The following is a 25,744-nucleotide window of genomic DNA, read 5'->3' as shown; positions in this document are numbered from 1 at the left end:
AGGCTACCGCTGGTCTCCCCAAGTTAACATATTTTACCTGAGACACACATGAAATGAACTTTTTATCCATCTGTCTCTTTTTTTAAAAGTATTTGCTTGAGCCATAATCATAATCAACTTCTAAAGTTACATTTTACTTGATTTGTTGTCCCAAATGGAGACAGAAAACCCATAAATAGCCACAGGCATGGTGGCTCTCATGCCTGTAATCCCAGCGCTTTGGAAGGCTGAGGTGGGAGGAGCCCAGGAGTTCCAGACTAGCTTAGGCAACATAGTAACACTCTGTATCTAAAAAATGTTTTAAAAACATTTTTAAACATAAATATCAAGATTTCTGCTGTAGTTAACAAAGTAATGGGTAGTCATTTCACATTAACTTTAATAAAACAATAATAGATGAACTGTGTTGTGCGTTGTATCGTAGATAGAGGAATAATCATTTCAGTCAATCAATGCATGAACTCCTCAGGAGTAAGAACTCTTCCATTAATCCTCCCAGATTTTCAGCTCCCTTTTCTGAGCACTGGTCTTTAGCCTCCTCGGGTTCTTCCACTATCAGCCCCTCCCCACAACGTAAAATGTGCATCCTCCTTTACCCTCTTATTCCACATAATATCCCTGGAGAAAATAATCACATTTTAACTTCAATTATTAAATGCTTAATCCAAATTTCTATCTTCATCTCAGACTTTTTCCTTTAGTTCCAGACCCACATGTCCAACTACTACTACTCACGGGATCTTTCAATGCATATGACAGGCATCTCAAACTGGACGCATCATCTACCCCACTTCTTTAACTCCTCAACAAAAACTTTTTTCTTCTTTAGAGTTCAATGAATAGCAGAACAATCCACTCTATCACCCCACTGTCATCCCTGGCTTCTCTTTCTTCATTTCCTGTACCACCAAGATCTGCCAATTCTACCTCTTTTAGTGGCCCCCTCCTTCTTATTCCCACCATCGCTCTCCTAGTTACCTCTTCATTTCTTCACTGAGCTTCAGCGACATCTCCAATTTTTTTGTCTCTCATTTAGGCTCTCTACCAATCTGTCATGTGAGTGTTGCCAGTGATCCTTTTCAAATGCAAAACTGATCCAGTCACTGACCCAAATCCTCCTTATTACCTTTAAGGAAAATAAACCCACAGTCCTTAGGTTCCTTCTGATTTAGCCCACATTTGCCTTTCTGGCCTTACTTCCTCCCATTTTCTTCTAATACACATAAAGTATTCTCTGGTTCAGCCACAACAAACCACGATTTAGTTGTTCGCCTCAGCCCAGGCTGTTCTTCTGCTTTGGAAGCACCTGGTCATTTCCTGTTCACCCTTTATGACATGCAATTCCAGAGCCCAGGAAGTACCTAACACATTGTGAATGCGGAATCAATGTCTGCTCTATGCCTAAGTCAATAACAGCCCTTTACATTAAAAAAGTTCATTACGATATACAAGATTAACAGTCCTTTACATTTAAAAAGTTCATTACGATATGCAAGATATCTATAATCACATTTATCTTGATTCTCACAACCAGACTATCAGATAACCATTGCAGGTTTTATTATCCCAAGTTATCAATGCTATCAAAGTAATAGCTTTTGGTTTTCCCAAAGGGGCAACGCTAGAAATTAATGCAATGACCCCTAACTAAAGATTTGACCTATTATTATCCTACTTAAATTATCAGGTACACAATGAAGCCCACTGTGTGCTAAAAACATCACAGAAGAAGCGTAAGTCATGCACTTAGCTCCAGAAATATTTAATCTAGTCAGAGGTACAAGATCCATACACATGAGATAAAATTCTGTAAGAAAGCATACTATAGGGCTAAATGCTAAACCGTGTAGCACCCCCAGTAGGAGAGAGAAGTGCATTGAGTAGGCATTAGCCTCATCCGGAAAGCCTTTCCAGAAACCGGGGCAGCATGGTCCTGCAGTCTCCTTTATACCATGGACAAGGAAAGGGCTGAGAGACGTTCCACGTGAGTGCAACAAACTGAACATAGACCATAACAAGTTTGGAGAACAAAAAGGTAAAACACCAAAAATTGAAATTTGATTGATTTCCACCTTCGACCGAACTCCTTAAGAGTTTCAGAAAGTATCAGAGAAAAAAGTACCCTCACTCTGGTAAAGAAAACAAAAACCAACAAAAACCCTAAAACCAACAAAAACAAAAATGGAAACTTTCTTCAACTTACCACAGTGAGGCTAGGAGACAGAACTATTATTAACAAGGTCATCTGCTACATTTTTTATCAACCTATTTGCATTAAATAATGTTAACCTCCCACTTAAGTTGTTTTTACTTTGAATTCTGAGGTAGTCAAGAGATTTAAATAAGAAAAAGACTACATCTGTCTCTTCATTGTTACTTTGTTATTCTCTATCCATAATGCTTCAGTTTGCTACATTTAGTTAAACATCAGCAAAGTAAACAATAATGTAACTGTACTGTGTAGGAATGAGCTTGGAAACTTAAAAAAAATGTGTATCTAGAACTTTATTCCTTTTCATTTGACCACTAACAACACACTGAACATGCCAGTGAAAAGAAATAAAACACAATGGTAGAAAACTCCAAAAAGTTACAATCAATGTCCTTACCATTCATCTCCCATACCTATCTCATTAGCAACTTTATGATCGCGGGTATTTTCTCCAAGAGTCAAGTGTATCCCTATATCCAAAGCAATTTCTCTAAAGCCCTTCTCACTCGTTCAACAAACATTTAACAAGTACATGGCACTAGGTGCTAGAGGAATAGAAACTGAGTATTGTTCCTGCCTCACTTCCACCCCTAACCAGTCTTCTTCCATAGGTACCCTGTCCCCTAAAATCAGATGTTGCTTTTCACAGTTGCCTTTACCTGTCACCTAAAGTATTTCAATTCTAAATTTCCTCAAAGTCAACTTCACAGCTGCTGATAAAATAATCACTCTATACGATTGCAAAGTATTTCACCAATACATATCCCCATTTTTTCCAACCTTAAAACTTCCTCAGGCCTTATCACTTTAGCATAGAGACCTGCAGTGTTGTTTCTTCTTTTTAAAAAAATACTAAGGCTAATCCTTTACTGTTTGAGCAGACTTAATCCTTTTCTTTTGTCAATAAAACCCAGGTGTTTTTAAAATCACTATCTTGTCACTTTTGATTATGATACACTGATCACTCTATTTTGTATCTTGAATGAAAAGACCACTTTGTGATTTTGCTAATGATATGTAAACTAGAACTTGAGAACAACTGGATACAGAAGTACTGCTGATCTTTAGATACTTTCTGTCTAGAAATGAGGCCCCTGTTTCTAAATTTCAGGAACAGGGAGTTAAGGTTCCATGAAGCGTTTACTTTCCACCCTTAATTTATTACCTTAATACTTTAGCTTAAGAATTATGTGTTCTGTATATCTCATGCTGCTTGTCAATATCCACACATAAAACTTCTTGTTTTGACAATTAATCTGAAAAAGTCCCCATATAGTCTGAGAGGGGGAAAGCCTAACTTGGCAGAATATAATAAATGTCGCTTCCATCACAGAATATATGCTTCTCAAGTTCAATTAACCTCTGAACGATTCCCTTTCTAAGAGGAAAGTAATTCTCCTTAGTGTCCTTGTCATCCATGGAGTGGAAATCTTTCTAGTGGCAAGATTAGTAATCACTTGCATAACCCCCCAAAACGGCTCTTCCTTCCATTTCCCTCAAATACCGTCTGGAGCAGCGGTTGGAATTAATAGAGGGGCCACAATCTCCAGACCTGAGTAGTAAATCAATCCTGCAGCCCCCCACACCCTTAAGCCCCCTGCACTTTCTTGCTTATCCTTTTCCTCTCCTCTCCATTTTTCTTTCCTCCTTCCAGCGTTCCGGAACCTATCATACTCTCTCGGTTGTTTGAATTTTTACAACCTACCAGATAACAATCCCTTGTGATCCTCAAAGTTTTCTTAAAGCAAACCCTGAATCACTGTGTTTTAAAACCAGGGTGAAAGGCTATTCTGTAGGATAATGTTACATTGTTTCACAGTCCTACAAAGTTTGGCTACAAAACGTGTGGGCTGATTCCGTAACTCAACCGGAAACGCGAAGGACTGAAACAAATCCACACACAAAAAACGAAGCCAGCGGGAAAGATCCAACCCGGGCCCCCTGCCTGAAATGGGACACGGGGATGACGGGGCAAAGCCGTGCTCCTGGCTCTCGCGATTCAGGAGACGCGCCCGGCTCACTGGGGGCGACAGCGACGACGGCGGCGGCTTCCACTGCTCCACGCTTCCCGTCAGGGGGGCTCGAGGGACCGCCCCAGGCCCTGCCTTTGCCCGGGCTCGGAGGGACCCCCTGGTGCGAGGACCCTCCCGCTGAGGCGCGGCTCCCGGAACAGCAGGCGCGGAGGTCGCCCTCGGCGTTTCGGGGTTGGGGCGGGGAACATCCATGGCCAACGGCGGGCAGGGGGCCCCCAGGCGGCCGCAACAGGTGCGTCGGGGCCGCCCACTCGGCTCCAGGCGCCCCTGCTCCTGCGCCGACCCCCGACCCCTTCCGCCGCCGGGGCCCCGCTGTTACCTGCAGCGGCGGCTCCCGAGTCCGGAGAGGGAGGCCCAGGGCCGGCGCCTTCCCCGTGGGCAGGCCCACTCGCCCGACGGACGCCGCGGGTCGGCGACGGCAGGGGCCGCAGGCCGCTACCCCAGACGTCGGGGCACAGGTCCTGTGGGGCCCGCCAGGGAGGGCGCGACCGCCTGGCCGGGCCTCAGGGGCAGTGTCCTCAGCCGGTGACCTGGCCGCTACCCTCGCTGAGTGCCCCAGGCGACGCGCGGGTCCTAACGCGCGCCCTCACTTCCTGCGGCTTTTGGTCCCTCCCGCTCGCCGTCCCACTGGTTCCGCCCACTCCGCCTCCGGGTTGTCAGGGCAACCGTAGCGACGCCTGCCCTGGCTGAGAGGCGTTAGGAGCCCGGCGGCTCGCCCGCGGAGGTCGGGGAGCAGCCGACCATGGAGCCCCAGAGTAAGGGAGGCCCGGGTTGGAGCTGGGGCCGGGGCGGGCGGCCGGGCTGGGGCTTCCCGGGAACGAGTGTGGGCGCCCCGCGCGCGGCTCCGCAGGTGTCAACGCTGGGACACGGAAATACGGTTTGCGTCTCTTCCTCGCGCTTTTCTCTCTTTGAGAAGGGAGAAGGGGGCTACATCCTGCCAAGTCTGTAAGGTTAGGCCACCGGCGCCCGAGGGTCCGCGCTGGGGGCTGGGAGCGACGGGAGAGCCCCGAGGTATGGGTGGGGGGAGGGCGTAGCTCCCCCAGCATGCGCCTCCCTGAAACTTGGCCCAGACAGTTCCATTTACTCCTCCTACTGTCATGATTTTAGTTTGATAGTTTGGTTCATTAATTGTAAATAGCCCATTTTTCTTCTAAAATGGCAGCAATTAAACACGCCACGAGGCTGGGTCTTGTATTTATTAGAGACCCCGTCTTACTCCCCGCCCCCCACCCCACACCCCAGTCTGCGACTTGAGAGAGAGGAAAAAAAGAGAGCTTTGTCCAAGTGTATTGGATTCATTATTAGGGGTTCTACAAGTTAGGACACTCAAAAAATGTTTATGATTTCTTTTTCTGTTTTCCCATGTTGCTTTCGATGTATGGCAAAAGTTGTGCAGTTTTGAGTTATCAGATCTAACACGAGCTCTAAACTTACTATTTTTGTTGTTCTTTTTACCTTTCCAGGGACTTTGTTTCAAGGCCCTTCTTGCTCTGCCCCGCCTAAGTAGGGACTTTGTTTCAAGGCCCTTCTTGCTCTGCCCCGCCTAAGTTGTCTTATTGTTCCTTTTGTTCTCAAAATAAGGGCAGTGTTTTGTATGGAGACTTAAAAGATCTGAAATCTTTATAGAAGGATGCAGTTTGACTCCCAAAACCAAGTCGTCTTATCTTGTACAATTTCAGAAATGAAGAACTCAGACCAAATCTATTCTCTGGAGAAAATGTTGGCATTTTTAAAGGTCATTCGTTTTCCACCAAGAAGGTTTCAAATACTTTTCTTTTAACTCATTTGCTGAGGAGAAAGCTTCCAAGTTGTGACTTATATATGCTTCATAGATTTTTGTACAGTATTTGTCGTTTGCATTTACAGCTCTTTGGATTCTACATTTTTTTAACCTAGTGAAAGAAATTTAGCATACAACAATGCTAAAATTTTTGTTTTATGTCAAACTGATGCCAGGCTGTGTATATTCCCGCCTTAGAGAAGAAGTGAGTATATTAACTTTTAAAAAACAACAACTTGGCCAGGCCCAATGGCTCACGCCTGTAACCCCAGCACTTTGGGAGGCTGAGGCGGGCGGATCATGAGGTCAGGAGATCGAGACCATCTTGGCCAACGTGGTGAAACCCCATCGCTACTAAAATAGAAAAAAAAGGCGAATCGGGCACGGTGGCGCGCGCCTGTAGTTCCAGCTACTTGGGGTAGGGGACTCGCTTGAACCCGGGAGGCGGAGGTTGCAGTGAGGCCAGATCGCACCACTGCACTCCAGCCTGGCGACAGAGCGAGACTCCATCTCAAAAAAAAAAAAACAAAACAAAACTATTTCTTCAGATTTATGTTATTGTTTACATGTGTAAACTATAATTTCAAGTTCTTCAGTGGTCGCTGTCTTTATCCATTCATTCATTTATAGTACCTATTATGTTGCAGCTCTGGTCTAGGGATTGGGGATTGAACAATGGATAGGACGGTGTTCGTTTTGGTCATCCCAGGAAAACTAAGCAGAGGCTTTTGCTCAAGAACTACTGAGGTCTTGGTGGGGTTCAGAGATTGGGGGAAGAGGAGATGGACAGAAGACTCCCAAGAGGAAGCAGTACTGGATCTGCAGAATGACCCAGCAAAGAAGGAGGGCAAGGGATTCCAGGCAGTGGGAATTACTTGTACATAGGCCCTGAGACCTGAGAGCAGCATGGGTTTGAGGCTGGCAGTAGGAAGACTAGTAAAGCTGTAGCTAAGGAGAGGAGGAGGAAAAAACAGGGTTGGAAGGAGGGAGGAGAAATGAGATAAGGCTGGAAAAGTCAACCAGAGCCACATCAGAAAGGTCCTGTAACCATGTGAGAAATGTGTTACATATGTGAACTATATATTTATATCTCATGTCATTGGATTTTGAGGTGGAAAATATTTATACCTGGGGAATGACTAAATTTATTTCTTTCCACGTATTCTTAAATGATTTCATCAATTTAATTTTAAATAATTCAATCACCATTTAGCTCGTTTGTTTTGTTTTGTTTGTTTTGTTTTGTGTTTTGTTTTGAGACAGGGTCTTGCTCTGTCACCCAGGCTGGAGTATAGTGGTGCAATCATAGCTCACTGCACCCTCGAACTGTTGGGCTCAAGCAGTGCTCTCTCCTGAGCCTCCTGAGAAGATGTGACTACAGGTGTGTGTCACCATACCCAGCTAATTTATTTATTTATTTATTTGAAGACAGAGTTTTGCTCTTGTTGCCCAAGCTGGAGTGCAATGGCATGATCCTGGTTCAGCGCAACCTCCGCCTCCCGAGTTCAAGTGATTCTCCTTCAGCCTCCCGAGTAGTGGGGTTTACAGGCATGCACCACCACGCCTGGCTAATTTTGTATTTTTAGTAGAGATGGGGTTTCTCCATGTTGGTCAGGCTGGTCTTGAACGCCTGACCTGAGGTGATCCTCCTGCCTCGGCGTCCCAAAGTGCTGGGATTACAGGCGTGAGACACTGCGCCTGGCCCCTAAATTTTTTTTTTTTTGATTTACTTTGAATAGAGATAAAGTCTGGTTGTGTTGCCCAATTTGTTCTTGAACCCCCTGGCCTCAAGTGATCCTCCTGCCTTGTCCTCCCAAAGTGCTAAGATCACAGGCGTGAGCTAGCACACCCAGCCTGGAAATTCTTTTACAGTCTAATAAACATCATTTGGATAAATATTTACTACCATTCGCAGTTACTAAATATTTAAAAGGACAAGATTAAATGATCTTTGAGGTTTCTTTTAACTTGGAGATTTGTATCCAACCAGATTTCACCTGAGGCTGAAGTTATTTACTACTGTCAAGGATAATGGAAGCACTACAGATGTGACATCAAGTGTTAACAGTTATACATAATTACAATTATACTGTCAGCAATATGTTAACAATACATTGTTCATGCCGCTATTATCGAACATATTTTAAGCCCTGTTCCTTTTGTTACTGAGAGGTCTAAAATTACATTTTACAAGTATAGTTGAATATAGCATCAGTAAATTGATTATGAGGAAGAATCCTTCATAATTGCTTTTAAGGATTAAACATGAATCTAAGGACACCACCAAGGAACTACTAGAAATAACCCTCGAGTCAGTCTTTTCCATTCTATTTCCACACACTTAGTTTTCTATTACTTTTAGGAATGACCTTTGTTAACTAAGTCATTAAAATCCAATAAACATAAACTCTTCAGACCCCACAGCTGGATCATACTGTGGCAGCAAGCAGAGGAAGGCAGGGGCTACCACTGTTTTACAGAATAATAGCAAGTCAATGATCCAAGAAATGACTCCCCAGGGAAGGGGCAAATTAAATACGTTCACAACCTTGGGCTGTTGAGAATGGTTTTGGCTCTTGACTTGCACATTTACATCTTTAGTTATTTTGTTGCTGAACCAACTTCAGTGTTGGAAAGATAGCTCATGTATAAAATAACATGGAAAACGTACATCACATCCCATTTGTTTTGGGTTTTTGTCCTTTTTTTTTTCTTTTTTTGGAAAATAGTTCAATAGTACTATCTCTTCCCTAATTTCTTAATGAGTGTGAATACCGAGGGGCGGCTTTGGGTATCTTTAGCCCAAATCTAAGCAAACATATAATCTGAGTAAAAACTGTTTATTTATCAAATGCAGCATCAAGAGAAGCCCTCCAGCTCCCACTTGGTGCTGCCTGTTCTGTAAGCTCTTGCTATATATATATTTTAAAAATCTGGGGTTAGTTTAGGCCCAGCAGACAGCAGTTCTGCTACACATCTTTTTTTATGGTTTTTTTGTTTTTTGAGACAGAGTCTTACTCTGTTACCCAGGCTGGAGTGTAGTGGCACTAGCTCGGCTCACTGCAACCTCCGCTTCCCAGATTCAAGCGATTCTTCTGTCTCAGCCTCCCAAGTAGCTGGGATTACAGGTGTGTGCCATCATGCCTGGCTAATTGTGTATTTTTAGTAGAGGCGAGGTTTCACCATGTTGGTCAGGCGGGTCTCGAACTCCTGATCTCATGTGATCCACCCACCTCAGCCTCCCAAAATGCTGGGATTACAGGCGTCTGCCACTGTGCCCAGCCTTTTTCTGCATTTTTTTCTTTTTTTTGGTTCTTGTTGATTTTAGAGAGACAGGGTCTTGCTGTGTTGCCCAGGTATGCCTTAAACTCCTGGGTTCAAGGGATCCTCCCCCTTCGGCCTCCCAAGTAGCCAGGACTGCCTGCTGGGCTCACGTATGTTTTTAAAGAAATGGTAGATAGAGATCTAAGACATTCCAATGACTAAGGAACTGAGGTGAATGACTAAGGGACTGAGACTTCTCTCTCCAAACCTGTTTCTCCACTAGTCTTCCCAGCCTTCCCAGTTACTCCAGCCTGAAATAGGAGTCATCCTTGGCTCCTCATTTTTACTTACCAACCCTCACCCCACCCTACCCCATCCACCAGCAGGTCTGTTTATTCCACTTCCAAAATATACCTCAAATGTGCTTCCTCTTCCTCCCTACTCTAATCATTGGTACTCCACGCCACAATGCCGTGCAAATTATGATCATGAGCGCTAGTGATTTTTGCATGTCTTCTCCCACCGCTAACTGGAAGCCAGAGTGACCTTTCAAAACATACATCAGATCAGATCATGTCACTCTCCTGCCAAAAGCCCTCCAAAGTTCTTACGGTGATCTAGCTGCCTCTTCAAACTCATCACACATCTGATCTTAGACATATTATCCTTCAAGCACATTGGTCTTTTTGTAGTCACTCAAACAAGCTTCTTTCAGATCTGTGGCTCTGAACAAACTTTTCTCTCTGCCAGGAATGCTACTCCCTCCTGCTATGTCAAGTCTGACTCCTAATGTCCTTCAATTTTTGTTTAAATTTCACCGGCTCCAGCCCCTCCCTGGTTTCCTAAAGTGGTGGTGCCCCCTCTCTGATGTTATTCTATCTCTGTACTTTTCTCTTAGTGGCAATTATCAGAACTTGTAATATTTTGTTAATATTTAAAACTTCGCTGGACATGGTGGCTCACGCCTGTAATGCCAGCATTTTGGGAAGCCAAGGCGGGCGGATCACCTGAGGTCAGGAGTTCGAGACCAGTCTGGCCAACTGGTGAAACCACGCTCTACTAAAAATACAAAATTAGCCAGGCGTGGTATTGCACTCCTGTAATCCTAGCTACTCACATGGCTGAGGCAGGAGAATTGCTTGAACCCGGGAGGCAGAGGTTGCGGTGAGCCAAGATAGCGCCACTGTACTCCAGCCTGGGAGACGAGCAAAACTCCGTCTCAAAAAGAAAAAAAAATCTACTTTCTTCACTGTAGGGTGGTGGAAGAGGTCAGGGGCCCTGTCTGCCCTGTTTGCCATCCTGTCCCTAGTGCCTAACATGGAGTAAACCCTGAACATTCATGGAACGGACAGCACTGCTGTTCACAGATGGATGCCTTACCTGCTTGCATTTCCTTGAGAGTGTTGTGGTGTACTTAAAAAAAGAAAGCCATTTTATTCTACATTGTTCTACAACACAAAGGGCTGTGCTCCAGTGAAATGTGAAGTGCCTCTTGTGGAGTGTGCTCTGGGTAAAGTTCATTTAAATCAGGTACTTATAAATGTTAGGTCGATTACAAATATGGTGTCCCAATTTCTTTTCTAACCTAAACGAGATGTTTTAAGAGTCTCATTCTATCCAGTAAGATTAAGGAAAGAGGCAAGTAATCTTATTTTTTGGACCAAGTTTCCACGAGGACATAAGACCTAAAAATCTTTTACACTCCCGGGCAGTACCTGCTCATTAATTATCTGGGAGACTGGCAAGGATTTAAAAGTAATTTATTCTTTAAGCCCAGGAATCATTTAAGAAATCTGTATAACATTTTTTTTCTCATGTAGTCTTAAACCCAAAGAATATTCTATCAATTAGGTTATAATTCAAATCTTATCAAGAAATAAATGCTTATGTAAATCAAGATTAAAACTTTAAAAAAAACATTTTCAAAGCAGCATCTTTTAAACAGTCCTGTTTTAAAATCCCATCAAAATGCTAAAATTCATCGTGATCCTGACCTCTGATGCTGTCAGCCACAGGAAGGGGCAAAACGACTTGAGGCTTGAAGCTGTGTCTTTCCCGAAGCTCCGGTTCACCAAACATGGTGTCCAGATGGAGTCTGTTCCTCAGAACCTGGGCTTTACTTCTTGACAGGAGAAGGAAGCAGTGTAAAACTTGTCCGTTCTGAACTAGCCAACCAGATTAAAGGAGGGGTTTGTACATACCAACATCATCCCAGAATGACCTGAATGACTCATTGCATACAGACGGTGGTGCAAACTCATTAACAAGTAAACAACTCACACCAGTGCTCTGTGCTCACAGGGCTGGGAGCATTCTTGGGTATTTTTCTTAAGGGAGGCTGGAAGAAGGGAGGAGACATTCCTTTCTCCTAGAGGCAGGGGCCAGTTCCTTTTGCTGTGCCCCAGGCCCTCCCAGGTTGTTAGAAACTCTTCCAGGCCTTTTCTTGGGAAGGTGTTTTCATCCCCACACTCCTGCCTCCTCCCTCTACCTGTTGTGCACTCCCTGCCCGTCCACCTATTTGTCCTTTAAAACCTCTCTTGGCTGGGCGAGGTGGCTCATGCCTGTAATCCCAGCACTTTCGGAGGCCAAGGTGGGTGGATCACTTGAGGTCAGGAGTTCAAGGCCAGCCTGGCCAACAGGGTGAAACCCCTGTGTCTCCTAAAATACAAACCTTAGGGGCGTGGTGGCAAATGCCTGTAATCCCAGCTACTATGGAGGTAGAGGCTGGAAAATCACTTGAACCCAGGAGACAGAGGTTGCACTGAGCCCAGATGGCGCCATTGCTCTCCTGCCTGGGTAACAGAGTTAATGAGACTCTGTCTCAAAACAAAACAAACCTCTCTTGGACATCACAATCTCTTAGAAACTTTGCATGTATATTTACCCTCCACCACCCCAAATCAGAGTTAATTTCTTCCTTCTCGGTACTGTGTCTGCATTGTATTAATACTTTTGTCAGTCCAACATGTAGTCAATATATATTTATATGTTCCACTCTCCCTTGAGAAGTTTTCTTGAGACAGGGATAAAATCTTCTTTCTAGACTCTAGTGAATCCTTTTATTCATGTTGGTGTGAGTAAATGAAGGAATGGGACGATCAGACACAGACTTTCAGTTTTTAAAATGACCTTACAGGCCTAGTCAGCCTGAGAGAAATGAAATAAGTTAATTAGCTTATTCAGCTACTTGGGAAGCTGAGGCGGGAGGACTGCTTGAGCCTAGGAGTTTGGATCCAGCCTGGGCAACATGTTGAGACCCCATCTCTAATTTTTTTTTGTTTTTATTTTTTTAATTTAAATTAACATATTCAGGCTAGTGCCCGTTCTTTAGTTCTCTGCTGAAGTAATTCACCCTAAATTGAAACTAGCATTGCTAGTTTAGTGTATTACTCGTCTCTAGGCATTCTCTCTCTCTCTCTCTCTCTCTGTATATATATATGTGTGTATATATATGTGTATATATGTGTGTATATATATACGTATATATATATGTGTGTGTATTTTTTTTCTTTTTTGGAGACAGTTTCATTCTTGTCGCCCAGGCTGGAGTGCAATGGCGCAATCTAGGGTCACTGCAACCTCCGCCTCCTGGGTTCGAGTGATTCTTCTGCCTCAGCCTCCCGAGTAGCTTGCACCACAGAATGTGTGTGACCACACCTGGCTAATGTTTTATTTTTTTGAGCTAGAGTCTCACTTTGTTCCCCAGGCTAGTCTTGCCACTAGCCTAGTTTTTCTCTGTATTATTAGACAGGGCCTCAGTGTCCTTGACCTGCAAGAAGTTAACATTGAGTGTAGTATTAGGAAAACCTATCTTCCACTCATGAAAAGTCAGTCATTTTTTTTAAAAAAGATTCCAGAATTACAAGCAGAAACAAATTAAAAGGTTGTACCTACTGTTTGAAAAACACAGCTTACCAAAACCAAACATAATAAGTTTGTATACCTCTATATTTATTAAATAAATAGAATCCGGCTGGGCATGGTGGCTCACATCTGTAATCCCAACACTTTGGGAGGCCAAGGCGAGTGGATCACGAGGCCAGGAGTTCAAGACCAGTCTGGCCAAGATGGTGAAATCCCGTCTCTACTAAAAAAATACAAAAAATTAGCCGGGTGCGGTGGCAGGCACCTGTAATCCCAGCTACTCGGGAAGTTGAGACAGGAGAATTGCTTGAACCTGGGGGACGTAGGTTGCAGTGAGCCAAGATGGCGTCACTGCACTCCAGCCTGGGCGACAGAGTGAGACTCCCTCTCTAGAAAAATAAAAAGAAAAATAAAAAATTAAATAAAAATAATTAAAAAAATAGAATCCATAATTTAAAACTTTCTCACAAAAACAATCCTCAGTTCCTGATGGCATCACTGGTGAATTCTTAAATGAAAGGGAAAACATAACACCAACATTACAGGTTTTTTTTTTTTTTTAATCTTAGGGACAGGGTCTCACTGTGTTGCCCACATGCTGGAGAGCAGTGGCTATTCACAGTCACACTCCAGTGATCCTCCCACCTCAGCCTCTTGAGTAGCTGGGACTACAGGCTGCAAACTTTTAAGAGAACGAAAATAAAGGGAATTCCTGAGCTCAAGCAATTCTCCTACCTTGGCCTCCCAAAGTGCTGGGATTATAGGCATGAACCACTGCGCCCAGCTTTTTTTTTGGGGGGGGGGATGGAGTCTCGCTCTGTCGCCCAGGCTGGAGTGCAGTGGCGCGATCTCGGCTCACTGCAAGCTCCGCCTCCTGGGTTCACGCCGTTCTCCTGCCTCAGCCTCCCGAGTAGCTGGCACTACAGGCACCTGCCACCTCGCCCGGCTAGTTTTTTGTGTTTTTCTTAGTAGAGACGGGGTTTCACCATGTTGGCCAGGATGATCTCGATCTCCTGACCTTGTTATCCGCCTGCCTCAGCCTCCCAAAGTGCTGGGATTACAGGCATGAGCCACTGCGCCCAGCTTAATGTGCTGTTTTTAAAAATGACTTTTGGGTTTGTGTTCATGTGACTGATGAGCCTGTAGTTTTACTGTAATTTTTTAGACTACTTTTGGTATCAAGTTTATCGTAATCTCAAAAAATGAGCATGGCTCTGTTCCCTTTATTTCTGTTCTCTTAAAAGTTTCTGTAGCCTGTAGTCCCAGCTACTCAGGAGGCTGAGGTGGGAGGATCACTGGAATTTGACTGTCAATAACCACTGCACTCCATCCAGCCTGGGCAACGTAGTGAGACTCTGTCCCTCAAATTAAAGAAGAAATTGTGTAGTGTTGGTGTTACTTTTCCGTTTCATTGAAGAATTCACCAGTGAAGCCATCAGGAACTTTTTTTTTTTTTTTTGAGACAGAGTCTCGCTCTGTCACCCAGGCTGGAGTGCAGTGGCCGGATCTCAGCTCACTGCAAGCTCCGCCTCCCGGGTTTACGCCATTCTCCTGCCTCAGCCTCCCAAGTAGCTGGGACTACAGGCGCCCGCCACCTCGCCCGGCTAGTTTTTTTTTTTCTTTTTTTTTTTTTAGTAGAGACGGGGTTTCACCGTGTTAGCCAGGATGGTCTCGATCTCCTGACCTCGTGATCCGCCCGTCTCGGCCTCCCAAAGTGCTGGGATTACAGGCTTGAGCCACCGCGCCCGGCCCCAGGAACTTTGTTTTTGTGGGAAAGTTTTAAATTACAGATTCTACTTATTAATAGACATAGGAGTTTACATTCTGTTTGGCTTTGGTAAGTTGTGTTTTCAAACAGCAGGTGTACAACCTTTCAATTTGTTTCTGCCTCTAATAATTCTGGAATCTTTAAAAAATGACTTTTCATGATGAGTAGAACATAGGTTTTACTAATGCTATGATCAGTATTAATTCCTTGCAGATCAAGGACAGTGAGGCCCTGTCTAATAATCCAGAGGCAGAACTTGGATTTGGGAGCTAACTCCCGCCTCTTGCACTCTCTGTGACAAGTCTAGTTTCTATATCAAGTGTATCTTAATCTCAAACAATGAGCTTGGCTCTGTTGCCTCTATTTTCTCTTAAAAGTTTCTGCAGCCTGTAGTCCCAGCTACTCAGGAGGCTGAGGTGGGAGGATCCCTTGAGGCCAGGAGTTCAAGGCTGTTTAGTGAAACAATCAGGAATGAGCATTCCCAAGAGAATTAATACAAAAGTAAAATCACCTAGAGCTTTGGGGCAGCTTAAAAAGCCCAGAAAGAAGTGCCAAATGAAAAAATAATCAAATTCAGTGGAAAACTCACTTGAGGGTATCATGGTCAGCTGGGTTTTCATCCCTTTGATGCACTTCAAATCCTGTGTATCCCACAAAGACTTGCTCCTTTCTGTGGTTCACAATCAACAGAATAGCAGCAACCACCACGAGCCTGAGGGCTGGCCAGTCTTTAATATTCTGCCCCATTCGAAGAAATGAGTCATTCCCTCATTCGTAAAGATCTCCCAGGTCCATTACAAAAAAAGGAGCAAACAGGCGCAGTGGCTCATGGCCTATAATCCCAGCTCTTTGAGAGGCCAAGGCAGGCAGATCACCTGAGGTCAGGAGTTTGAGACCAGCTTGGCCAACATGGTGAAACCCTATCTCTATTAAAACTGCAAAAATCAGCTGGGCTTAGTGGTGTGTGCCTATAATCCCAGCTACTAGGGAGGCTGAGGCAGGAGAATTGCTTGAATCTGGGAAGTGGAGGTTGCAGTGAGCCAAGATCACCCTACTGCACTCCAGCCTGGGGGACAGAGCAAGACTCTGGGGAAAAAAACAAACAAAAAAAAGCATTCTGACCTCCAGGAAGTGTTTTACTGGTGTTGGTTTCTATTTGGCATTAAACACTTCCCCAGGCCAGTGCACTAGCAGTTAGCTCCTTACTGAATATTATCTGTAGCAAACAGTAGCTGACTCCTAGCTCTCTTCAGTGAACTTGAATTTAAATTTATAGAATTCTCATGACTTCTATTTCATCTTGAAACCTAGAGATTTCTTCCTTTTCCTACTGATTTACCTTTCAATTATATGTAGACTGAACCAGTCCCAGCTGTGTTTAATTGGTCTCTATTCAAACATTGTAGTTTCGTTTCTTGATTACATCTTCAATTATTTTAGTTATTTCTGAGATTCTTCCCTGCAGTTTCTCCAGTTATCTAGAGAAGAGTGTGGCAAGGTACAAAGAATGCATGAATAACATTATGAAGGCTGTGAGACTTTAAATAAATGAGTAGCCTCTCTGAGCCTCAGTTTTCTCCCTGTAAACCAGAAATAATTTTTACTGAACCAAGGTTGTGCTAAGGATTAGTGAAATGTGTGTAAAGCCTTTAGCATTTAATAGTGGTAAGTGATGCTTATAAAGTGTTTTTATCGTGGTAAAATATACAAAGCATAAAACTTACCAGCCTTTTAATCTGAATTATCTTATTGTGATAGGCTTGTTTATAAAAAAACCCAACTCTTTTTAGTATCTGTAGGATCTACAGTAATAACTCTTAACTCCTTATATTTTAACTTGTACCTAATTAGTTAGGCACAACTCTTACTAATTAGTTATCTATTGCTGCATAAGAAATTACCTGAAACTTAATGTCTTCAAACAACAACAAATATTGATTATCTGTGATAGGCAGACTTCTAAGATGTTTCCCATGATCTCTATGTCCTGGTGTTATACTCTGTATAATCTCTTCCTTTTTAATGTGGATGGGATCACTTCTCAACCTTTTGGATGAAATTGAGTGAGTATGAGTAGGATCTGTGACTTGTTTCTAATCGACAGAATATTGCAAATGTGATGGGTTGTTACTCCTGGGATGTGTATGTGTGTGTGCGTGTGCACACACACGCACATATGGAGAGATAGAAGAAAGGAGAGGGAAGAAGAGAGGAGGAGGAGGAGGAGAGAGACATGCATTAGGATATGAGATAGACATATTGCTAGCATGCACCCAAGATTCTCCTTGCTGATTTGAGGAAGTGTGTGACCATATTGAGGAAGCCCAACAGCAGGTGGTGTCTAGGACCTGAGGGTGGCCTCCAGCCAATAACCAATAAAAATCATACCGACATAAGGAAATGAATTTTGTCAACAACCTGAATGAACTTGAACCTAGCTCAGCTGACGCCTTGCCTGCAACCTTGTGAGACCCTACGCTGTGAACCCAGTTAAGTTGTGGCCAGATTCCTGACCCACAGAAAATACGAGAGGATAAATATGTTTTTTCTCACATTTTCTTTTCTTTTTTTTTTTTTTTTTTTGAGACAGAGTTTCACTCTTGTTGCCCAGGCTGGAGTGCAATGGTACGATCTTGGCTCACCACAGCCTCAGCCTCCCAGGTTCAAGCGATTCCCCTGCCTCAGCCTCCCGGGTAGCTGGGATTACAGGCATGCGCCACCACACCCAGTTAATTTTGTATTTTTAGTAGAGACAAGGTTTCTGCATGTTGGTAAGGCTGGTCTCGAACTCCTGACCTCAGGTGATCTGTCCTCGGCCTCCTGAAGGGCTGGGAATTACAGGTGTGAGCCACTGTGCCTGGCCTTTTCTCATATGTTTATAGCAGCACAATTTGCAACTGAAAAAGTATGGAATCAGTCCATATGCCCATCAGTCAATGAATGGATAAAGAAAATGTGGTATATATGTACCATGGAATACTACTCAGCCATAAAAAGGAACAAAATAATGGCATTTGCAGCAATCTGGATGGAATTGGAGACTTGTTCTACATGAAGTAACTCAGGAATGGAAAACCAAACATTATATGTTCTCACTCATAGGCGGGAGCAAAGCTATGAGGATGCACAGGCATAAGAATGATACAATTGACTCTGGGAACCCAGGGGAAAGGGTGGGAAGGGGATGAGGGAGAAAACACTACACATTGGGTACAGTGTACCCTGTTTGGGTGATGGGTGCACCAAAATCTCAGAAATCACCACTAAAGAACTTATTCATGTAACCAAACACCATCTGTTCCCCAAAAACCTATTGAAATAAAAAATAAATTTTAAAAAAAGGAAGTAAAAAAAAAAAACCCACTTAAAAAAGAATAACCGTGTATTTTCTTAAATGAAATCCTGACTCACAGAAACTGTATAAGAGAAAATATACTAGACAGTGTATGTATATTTCCTGAGATGTTCTATTTGTTATGCAACAATACCAAACTAATATATAGCTTCTGTGGGTCCTGATTTGAGAAATGCTTTAGCTGGGTAGTTCTGTCTTGGTTAATATGTTGATTAGGCCTGCAGTCATCTGAAGGTTTGACTGAGGCTACAGCGTCCAGTTTCAAGATGGCTTACTCAGCATGGCTAGCAAGTCAGTGCTGTCTGTTAGTAGGAGACCTCTGTAATGTGATGCATTAACCTCTGTAGGGTTGCTTGAATGTCCTTGCAATATGGTAGCTGCTTTCACCCAGGGTGAGCAAGGTGGAAGCTGCTGTGTATTTTATAATGTAGCCTAGGAAATTTGAACTATCTTTTTGATAACACAGGTCAGCTGTATTTAATATGAGAGAGAACTGCACAAGGCATGGATAGCGGAGGTGAAAACCACTGGGAGCCATCTTGGAGGCTGGCTGCCACAGAGATTAGCAATTGGAATATGGTTGTCAAAGAAACTGTTTTGGCTTCTTATATTTTCTCTATGATGTTTTTGGTTTTTTTTTTTCCTTTAATTTAGGCTTTTATCCTTATTATTTCCATCATTTTAATTTCACTGGGCTTAATTTGCTGGGATTTTTGAGATGGATGCTTAGATCATTGGGGTTTTTTCTTTTTTTTTTTTTTTGAGACAGGGTCACACTCTGTCACTCAGGCCATAGTGCAGTGGTGAATCATAGCTCATAGCAGCCCTAAATTACTGAGCTCAAGTGATCCAATCCTCCCTCCTCAGCCTTCCAAGTAGCTGGGACTACAGGTGTGCGTCACCACGCCCAATTAATTTTTTTTTTTTTTTTTTTCTGTAACAGGTTTCACTTTGTCACCCAGGCTGGTATTGAAGTTCTGGCCTCAAGCAAACCTCCTGCCTTGGCCTTCCAAAGTGTTGGGATTATACATATGAGCCCCCACACCTAGCATATCATTGTTTTTCAGTACTTTTTTGGTTTTGTTTTCCAATGCATGCGTTTACGATTATAGATTTCCCCCAATCCCAGATTTAGTCACATCCCACAAGTTTTCTGCTTTTGTAAAATTGTATTGAAGTATAATATACCTGAGAGAAAGTGTGCCATCTTAAACGTACAGGTGGATGAATTATCACAACGTAAACCTCTGTAACTAGCACCAAGATAAAAAAAAGCTACTACTAGTTATTTAAACCTAGGTTTGATAACATTTCCAATTACTTTAAAGTTCATGTCTGATAATTCTAATACCTGAAGAACTTGTGGGTTTCTCTTTTCTGTTTTTTTGCTCATAGTTTTCAGTCACTTGATCATCTATCCTAACATTCCTGGTAACATATATATGTGTACATACACATACTTTTTATTTTTAAAAATTGTACAGCTCTAGCATAAAGAGTCCTACAATGGTTACTTATCTCCCATCTGTAACTTTTTTACACTTTGTTTTCTTTTTACTCTTTCTAGACTTTATTATTTTACTTTTTGGATAAGTAATATAGTTACAAGTTTCAGAGAGAAAAAATTATGAAAGAGTGTTAGTGAAAAGTCTCATTCTTGCAATGCCACCACCCTCTTCCTGTCCTACAGGTAACCACCATGATTAGTTTCTGGTATATCATTCCAGAAATAGTTTAAACATTATATATACGAGCAAATTATGTATACTGCATTCCTGTCTCTGTTCTGTACTTTGCTTTTTTCACCTAACATTATATTTTGGTGAGTTTTCTGTTGAGTACATAATAAATTTTCTTGTATTTTAAATAACTGTATTCTGTTGTATGAATTTATTGTAATTTATTGAATCAGTCCACTGCTAATGGACATCCAGTTTGTTTCCAGTCGTTTGCTATTGTGATAGGCTGAATAAAAGATGTCCACGGGCCGGGCACGGTGGCTCACGCCTGTAATCTCACCACTTTGGGAGGCTGAGGCGGGCGGATCATGAGGTTAGGAGACTGAGACCATCCTGGCTAACACGGTGAAACCCTGTTTCCACTAAAATCACAAAAAATTAGCCAGGTGTGGTGGCATGCACCTGTAGTCCCAGCTACTTGGGAGGCTGAGGCAGGAGAATTGCTTGAACCCAGGAGGCAGAGGTTGCAGTAAGCTCAGATTGCGCCACTGCACTCCAGCCTGGGCGACAGAGCGAGACTCCGTCTTTCAAAAAAAAAAAAAAAAAGATGTCCACATTCAAATTCCTGAATCTAGGAATATATTACTTTACGTAGCCAAACGGGCCTTGGGAGTAAGGATTGTGAGATAGGCAGAGGAGCGTGTATCATCCAGGTGGGCACAATGGAATCAATCACAAGCGTCCTTATAAGTGGGAAGCATAAGCGTCAGAATCAGAGAGGCGATGTGAAGATGGAAGTGGTGGTTGCAGTAACACAGGATCAAGAGCCAAGGCATGTGTGGAAAACCGTCAGCAGTAGGAAGAGGCATGGAAATGGACTCTCCCCTAGAGCCTCCAGAAAACCAGCCTTTGACTGTAGCTCCGCAAGACGCATTTCGGACTTCTGACCTCCGGGCTCGTAATAAGATAAGTTTGTGTTGTTTTAAGCTGCTACATTTGTGGTAACTGATGATAGCAGCGATAGGAAACTAGAAGAGCTGTTTTTACAATTATAAGCAAAGCTGCAAGAAACAATGCTTATCTGACATTTTGCACTTGGGCAGGTATATCTGCAGAATAAATGTCTAGATGTTGACTAGGTAGCTAGTTTTGATAATTGTTAAATCACTGTCCTCTAGACAGGTTATACCAGTGTATACTTCTAGTAGCAATGTGGGTGAATACCTCTTTCCCATAGCCTCCTCAACTCTGTGTGTTATCCGACTTTTCGAATTTTTACTGTTCTGCTAGTAAAAAACCCTAATTTCTTTGAATAACCTGCTAATTATTGAGTCTTCCTCATCTGCACAACATGGTTAGAAGCTCCTTCTGAGTTACGCCTGGGTCCTTATTTCTATTTGTTTCTTTTTTTTTTTTTTTTTTTTTTTTGAGATAGAGTCGCACTCTGTCGCCCAGGCTGGAGTGCAGTGGCGTATCTCAGCTCACTGCAAGCTCTGCCTCCCAGTAGCTGGAACTGCAGGTGCCTGCCAGCAGGCCCGGCTAATATTTTCTATTTTTCTTTTCTTTCTTTTGTTTTTTTTTTTTTTTAAGTAGAGACGGGGTTTCACCGTGTTAGCCAGGGTGGGCTCCATCTCCTGACCTCGTGCTCTGCCTACCTCGGCCTCCCAACGTGCTGGGATTACAGGCGTGAGGCACCACACCTGGCCCTTATTTCTTTTTCTACGCTGCATACCATTGTATCCTTCCTGTTACCTTACACAGGGTGGGCTCTCTGCACAGAAGATGATGATACACTCAACAGCGTCTGTGCGTGATGGAGGGAAAGAAATGCAATGTAGAATCCATTCTATCCATCTATCAGATTCCATTTAGGAAAACAAAATGTTCGAACTAAAATATCCTAATCACCATAATTGACTAGTGAAGACTGAAGAAGTGGTTGCCTAGCAATGCCCTGATCATTTTTGATGTTGGCTGGTTGACATAAGGCGGGATCAACAAACACACAGCACATGTGTGGCCCTGGCAGCTGATTCAGATCCTTCCCACTAAAGTCAACATTACCCAGGTTCCTGGAGGCAGCCACTCCTCATTGATTATTTGCACATGAGATAAACCTGTTTGTTTTACCATATTGAAGGACTAACAGAAGTGCAAACTAACTGAAGTGCTTTTCCAGTGAAGAGTGAAACAAATAGGAAAGAACGAAAAGAACATATATCTGCCCCCCTCCTCCTCTTCCCTTAGCTTGGGGATCATCATTACCTCCATTTCTTCGTTTTGTTTCCTTTTTTTGTTGTTGGCACTGCCACTGTGTGTGTGTGTGTGTGTGTGTGTGTGTGTGTGTGTGTTTTAGATATTAAAACTTTAGGGAAACAGCTGTCACCTCTTAAAAATGTCAGCAACTTCAATTCATTGCTTTTTAAATATCCTGGTTACACCCTTGGTTAAAATGTTCAATCATCTACTTAATATATAGTGCTTAGCTTTGTTTCTATTTATTTTTTGAGACAGGGTCTTGCTCGCTGTATTGTCCAGGCTGGAGTGCAGTGGCCCAATCTTGGCTCACTGCAACCTCCACCTCCCAGGTTCAAGCAATTATACCTCAGCCTCCCGGGTAGCTGGGATTATAGGCGCCCACCACCATGCCCAGCTAATTGCTGTGTTTTTAGTGGAGATGGGCTTTCACCATGTTGGCCAGGCAGGTCTCAAACTCCTGACCTCAAGTGATCTGCCCGTCTCGACCTCCCAAAGTGTTAGGATTATAGGCGTAACCCATTGCGTCCAGCCTACTGCTTAGCTTTAACGTGAATCAGTGTTAGCATACACATTCAGAATTCTTTAAACTTCAAAGAAACCACAAAACTTAATTATGTATCGTGGAAATACAAATCGGAACAAAAATCTATTGACTGAGCCCACATAACATAATTTTTGTTTCGTGAAAACAAAAGTATGCAAATGGATGAGGACTTTTAAGGGAATCTTGTGGCTTCTCAGTCCTTGCTGTTCTGAATTGGTGATTATCGACAGAAACGCCCAACAGGTGATTCTAAAGATACTGGTAATTCTCCATCCTTATCTGATTGCACCTAGATTTTGCTTGTTGCTCATTCTGCATGACACCTGAACTCATTCTGCCTGACACCTAAACTCTGCGTGACACCTAAACCCTTTAGTAGTCTGCCAAAAGGAGGAAGGAGGGCGTGGAGGAGAGGAAGGAGAAACAGCTGTCGTGAGGCCTGGGGCTCCGTGAGCTTCATTCACTAATCAGGTGCCGGTTGGTAACTTGATTACAGATAACTTCAGTGTGAGTCAGGCTCGTTTGCCACAGCTGTTTCTCTTAATAGTTCTCTGATAAGTCATTGCCACCACTACTTCCAAATAACATATGTTAACTTTGAGTTAATTTTAGATAAACCTACTTTAATTTACAAAATTGTGGCACCAACAACATGGTTAGGCGAGGCAGCATGGATGGGTATTGGAATCTGTCAATCCTGGGTTGCTGTGTACCAGCTCTGGGACTGGGGACAAGTTGTAGCAGCCCTGAGCCTCCTGCTTCACCTATATCAGGGGAGGGTGAGACCTACCTTGCAGGGGTCTTGTGAAGATGAAATGCAGTACTGTGTGAATGGTGCCTACCGTCGTGCCTGGCCTGTCAAGACCAGGCAGTTTACACAAAGACACTTGATATTGACTATGAAACAAGATCTGGAAGAGAACAAATATAAATACAGATGTATCAGCTAAATGAAGGACTGTCTAATAAAAACCACAGAGAGGATGTTTGTGAGTGGAGGGGGATGGATCTCCTCCACCCAGCAGTGAATATCGTGGGAATCTCTCTACCTGAATCCACCTCTCATTATAATTCTTTACCTAAGAGCCATTAGAACTCTTCCAAACTTCCTAAAGACTCATTACACTATGAAACCCTGCCCGCGTCCCAGACAACTTCCTATGGACATTAGACTTTTTAAACATAGGATATGTTAAGTGATGGTCTTCATTCCTCGATGTCACATTCTAAATTTGTATTTTTCTTCATTTTCCAAAGCTCCAGCTCAGCATCTTTGTATGCCTTATAGATACATATATTTAAAGTCTCGGTCTTATGTGTCGATTTCTACACCCCAGCCTCAGGTAGTGTAAGCTTCATGAGGACAGGAACCAGCCCTGCCTGCTCACACTGTGTCACCAGCGTGTTCGCAGGGCGGAACATGACAGGCGCTCAGGTATTGGTTGAATAGGTAAATGGAGACAGGAAAATGTAGGCTGGACTGATAACTTGCGGGTAGACACACCCCAGTGATTTGGGAAAAGGAAGATTGGTCCAAGGCAGTGTTTCTTAACGTATTTTCATTATCAAAGAGGAAAAACTAAACATTCCCTAACAGAAATGAAAAACTAAAGGAATAAAATTTTTGTTAGATGATGATGAACTTTGAAAGGTCACCAAGGACCCTTTTAATATCAAATCTTTCTCATCCCCCTAACTCCAGAACACTAGTTTTTGCTCACATATTGGCTCAGTGGAAAATGTGTGGTCTGAAGCTATAGTATCCTAGTTTGTGAGCTTATTTTCACTGCCTGAAGGTTTGAGTTACTGTAGAAGGGGGGGGAGGGGTGGTGGAGATCAGAACTGAGGTCTCTGAACTCCGGGGTTGACAGGTGCCCAGGGGATGAGGTAGAACTGCCGGCAGGCAGCCCACATCTGATCCGAGAGAGCTCGGCAGGCAGAAAGCACTTGGCAAAGCCCAGGGAATGGTCAGGAGAGACTGGTAGACCCAGCACTCCTATTCCTTGAGGCAGGTCAGTGATGTGTATTAACCGCGGGTAGCTCTGATTTTAATGTGTCAGTGACAGGGGTCTTGCTGCGACTGCACTCCTGAGGTGGGCCCCAGTGTTCTGCATTTCCGACAAAAACACTCCAGGGGACCGCCAGGCTGCTGTTTCCACAGACCACACTTTGAGAAGCATGGTGTTATCTCACCTGTACATAGTTGTTAAAGGGTAACTTTTCATAAACAGGAAAAACTATCACTCATAGATACAAATGTTTACTATTAATGAAGTAAGCAGTGAGATGTTACAACCAGTTCAAAAGAGAACCCAAATGATAAACACATCTATTACTCAGAATATTGAAATAAACTTGAAATTGATACATAAGTGGCTTTGCCACGTGGAGAAGGATTGGCCTTCCAAGGCAGGTTGATTTGCATGTTTATAAACAAGAATCATTTACATTATCAGTTCCTTTCAACTTTATATACCGTAAAACAGGTGAAAGGCTAGACTAGAAAACCTTAAAGGGGCTTGGTGCGATGGCTCATGCCTGTTATCCCAGCACTTTGGGAGGTCGAAGTAGACAGATGACTTGAGCCCAGGAGTCCGAGACCAGCCTAAGCAACGTAGACCCTGTCTCTACAAAAAAGGTTACAAAAATTAGCTGGGCATAATGGCATGAGCCTGGAGTCGCAGCTACTCGGGAGGCTGAGGTGGGAGAATCCCTTGAGCCAGGGAAGTGGAGGTTGCTGTGAGCCAAGATCATGCCCTTGCATTCCAGTCTGGGTGACAGAGGGAGATCCTATCTCAGCGAAAGTCTGAAGGAGTGTGATCTAAACAATACGTAGTGTTTCCGCTGAAGCACAGATGTTTTCCCTGTGATTCGTAGTGACTGGCATTTTCAAATTGTAGATTGCTGTTATTAACTTGACAGTTTGTAATAACTGCTTGAAATGAGCAGTTTGTCTCTTTCTTCAGTTAATTGTCATATTTAGCTC

General features: G+C 43.2%; 2 protein-coding genes across 11 annotated transcripts in view; one reads left to right on the top strand and one right to left on the bottom strand.

The window, feature by feature from the left end:
• The window catches only part of LOC105470448 (DEAH-box helicase 32 (putative)), a 62,550-nt gene extending 51,162 nt beyond the window's left edge, over positions 1 to 11,388 (bottom strand). The window contains exon 1 of one of the 4 annotated variants that reach the window (XM_071068934.1): positions 11,284 to 11,388. The gene's annotated coding sequence lies outside the window, so the exon portion shown is untranslated. Of the gene's footprint in view, positions 1 to 978; positions 1,131 to 4,564; positions 4,704 to 11,283 lie in introns of those variants that run through there. The other 3 variants (XM_071068933.1, XM_071068935.1, XM_071068936.1) reach the window with 3 other exon arrangements.
• The window catches only part of LOC105470417 (fibronectin type III and ankyrin repeat domains 1), a 119,399-nt gene continuing 98,509 nt past the window's right edge, over positions 4,855 to 25,744 (top strand). For 2 of the 7 annotated variants that reach the window (XM_011722420.2, XM_011722407.2), the window contains exon 1: positions 4,857 to 5,000. In XM_011722420.2, the coding sequence (XP_011720722.1) occupies positions 4,988 to 5,000 (13 nt within the window). In that variant the 5' untranslated portion in view covers positions 4,857 to 4,987. Of the gene's footprint in view, positions 5,001 to 5,177; positions 5,196 to 25,744 lie in introns of those variants that run through there. The other 5 variants (XM_071068938.1, XM_071068941.1, XM_071068939.1 and 2 more) reach the window with 5 other exon arrangements.

This window comes from Macaca nemestrina, chromosome 9 (assembly GCF_043159975.1).
Source record: "Macaca nemestrina isolate mMacNem1 chromosome 9, mMacNem.hap1, whole genome shotgun sequence".
In the NCBI taxonomy this organism is placed as follows: Eukaryota; Metazoa; Chordata; class Mammalia; order Primates; family Cercopithecidae; genus Macaca; species Macaca nemestrina.
Note: the sequence above shows the minus strand (reverse complement) of the source record. Positions and strands in the feature narration are given on the sequence as shown.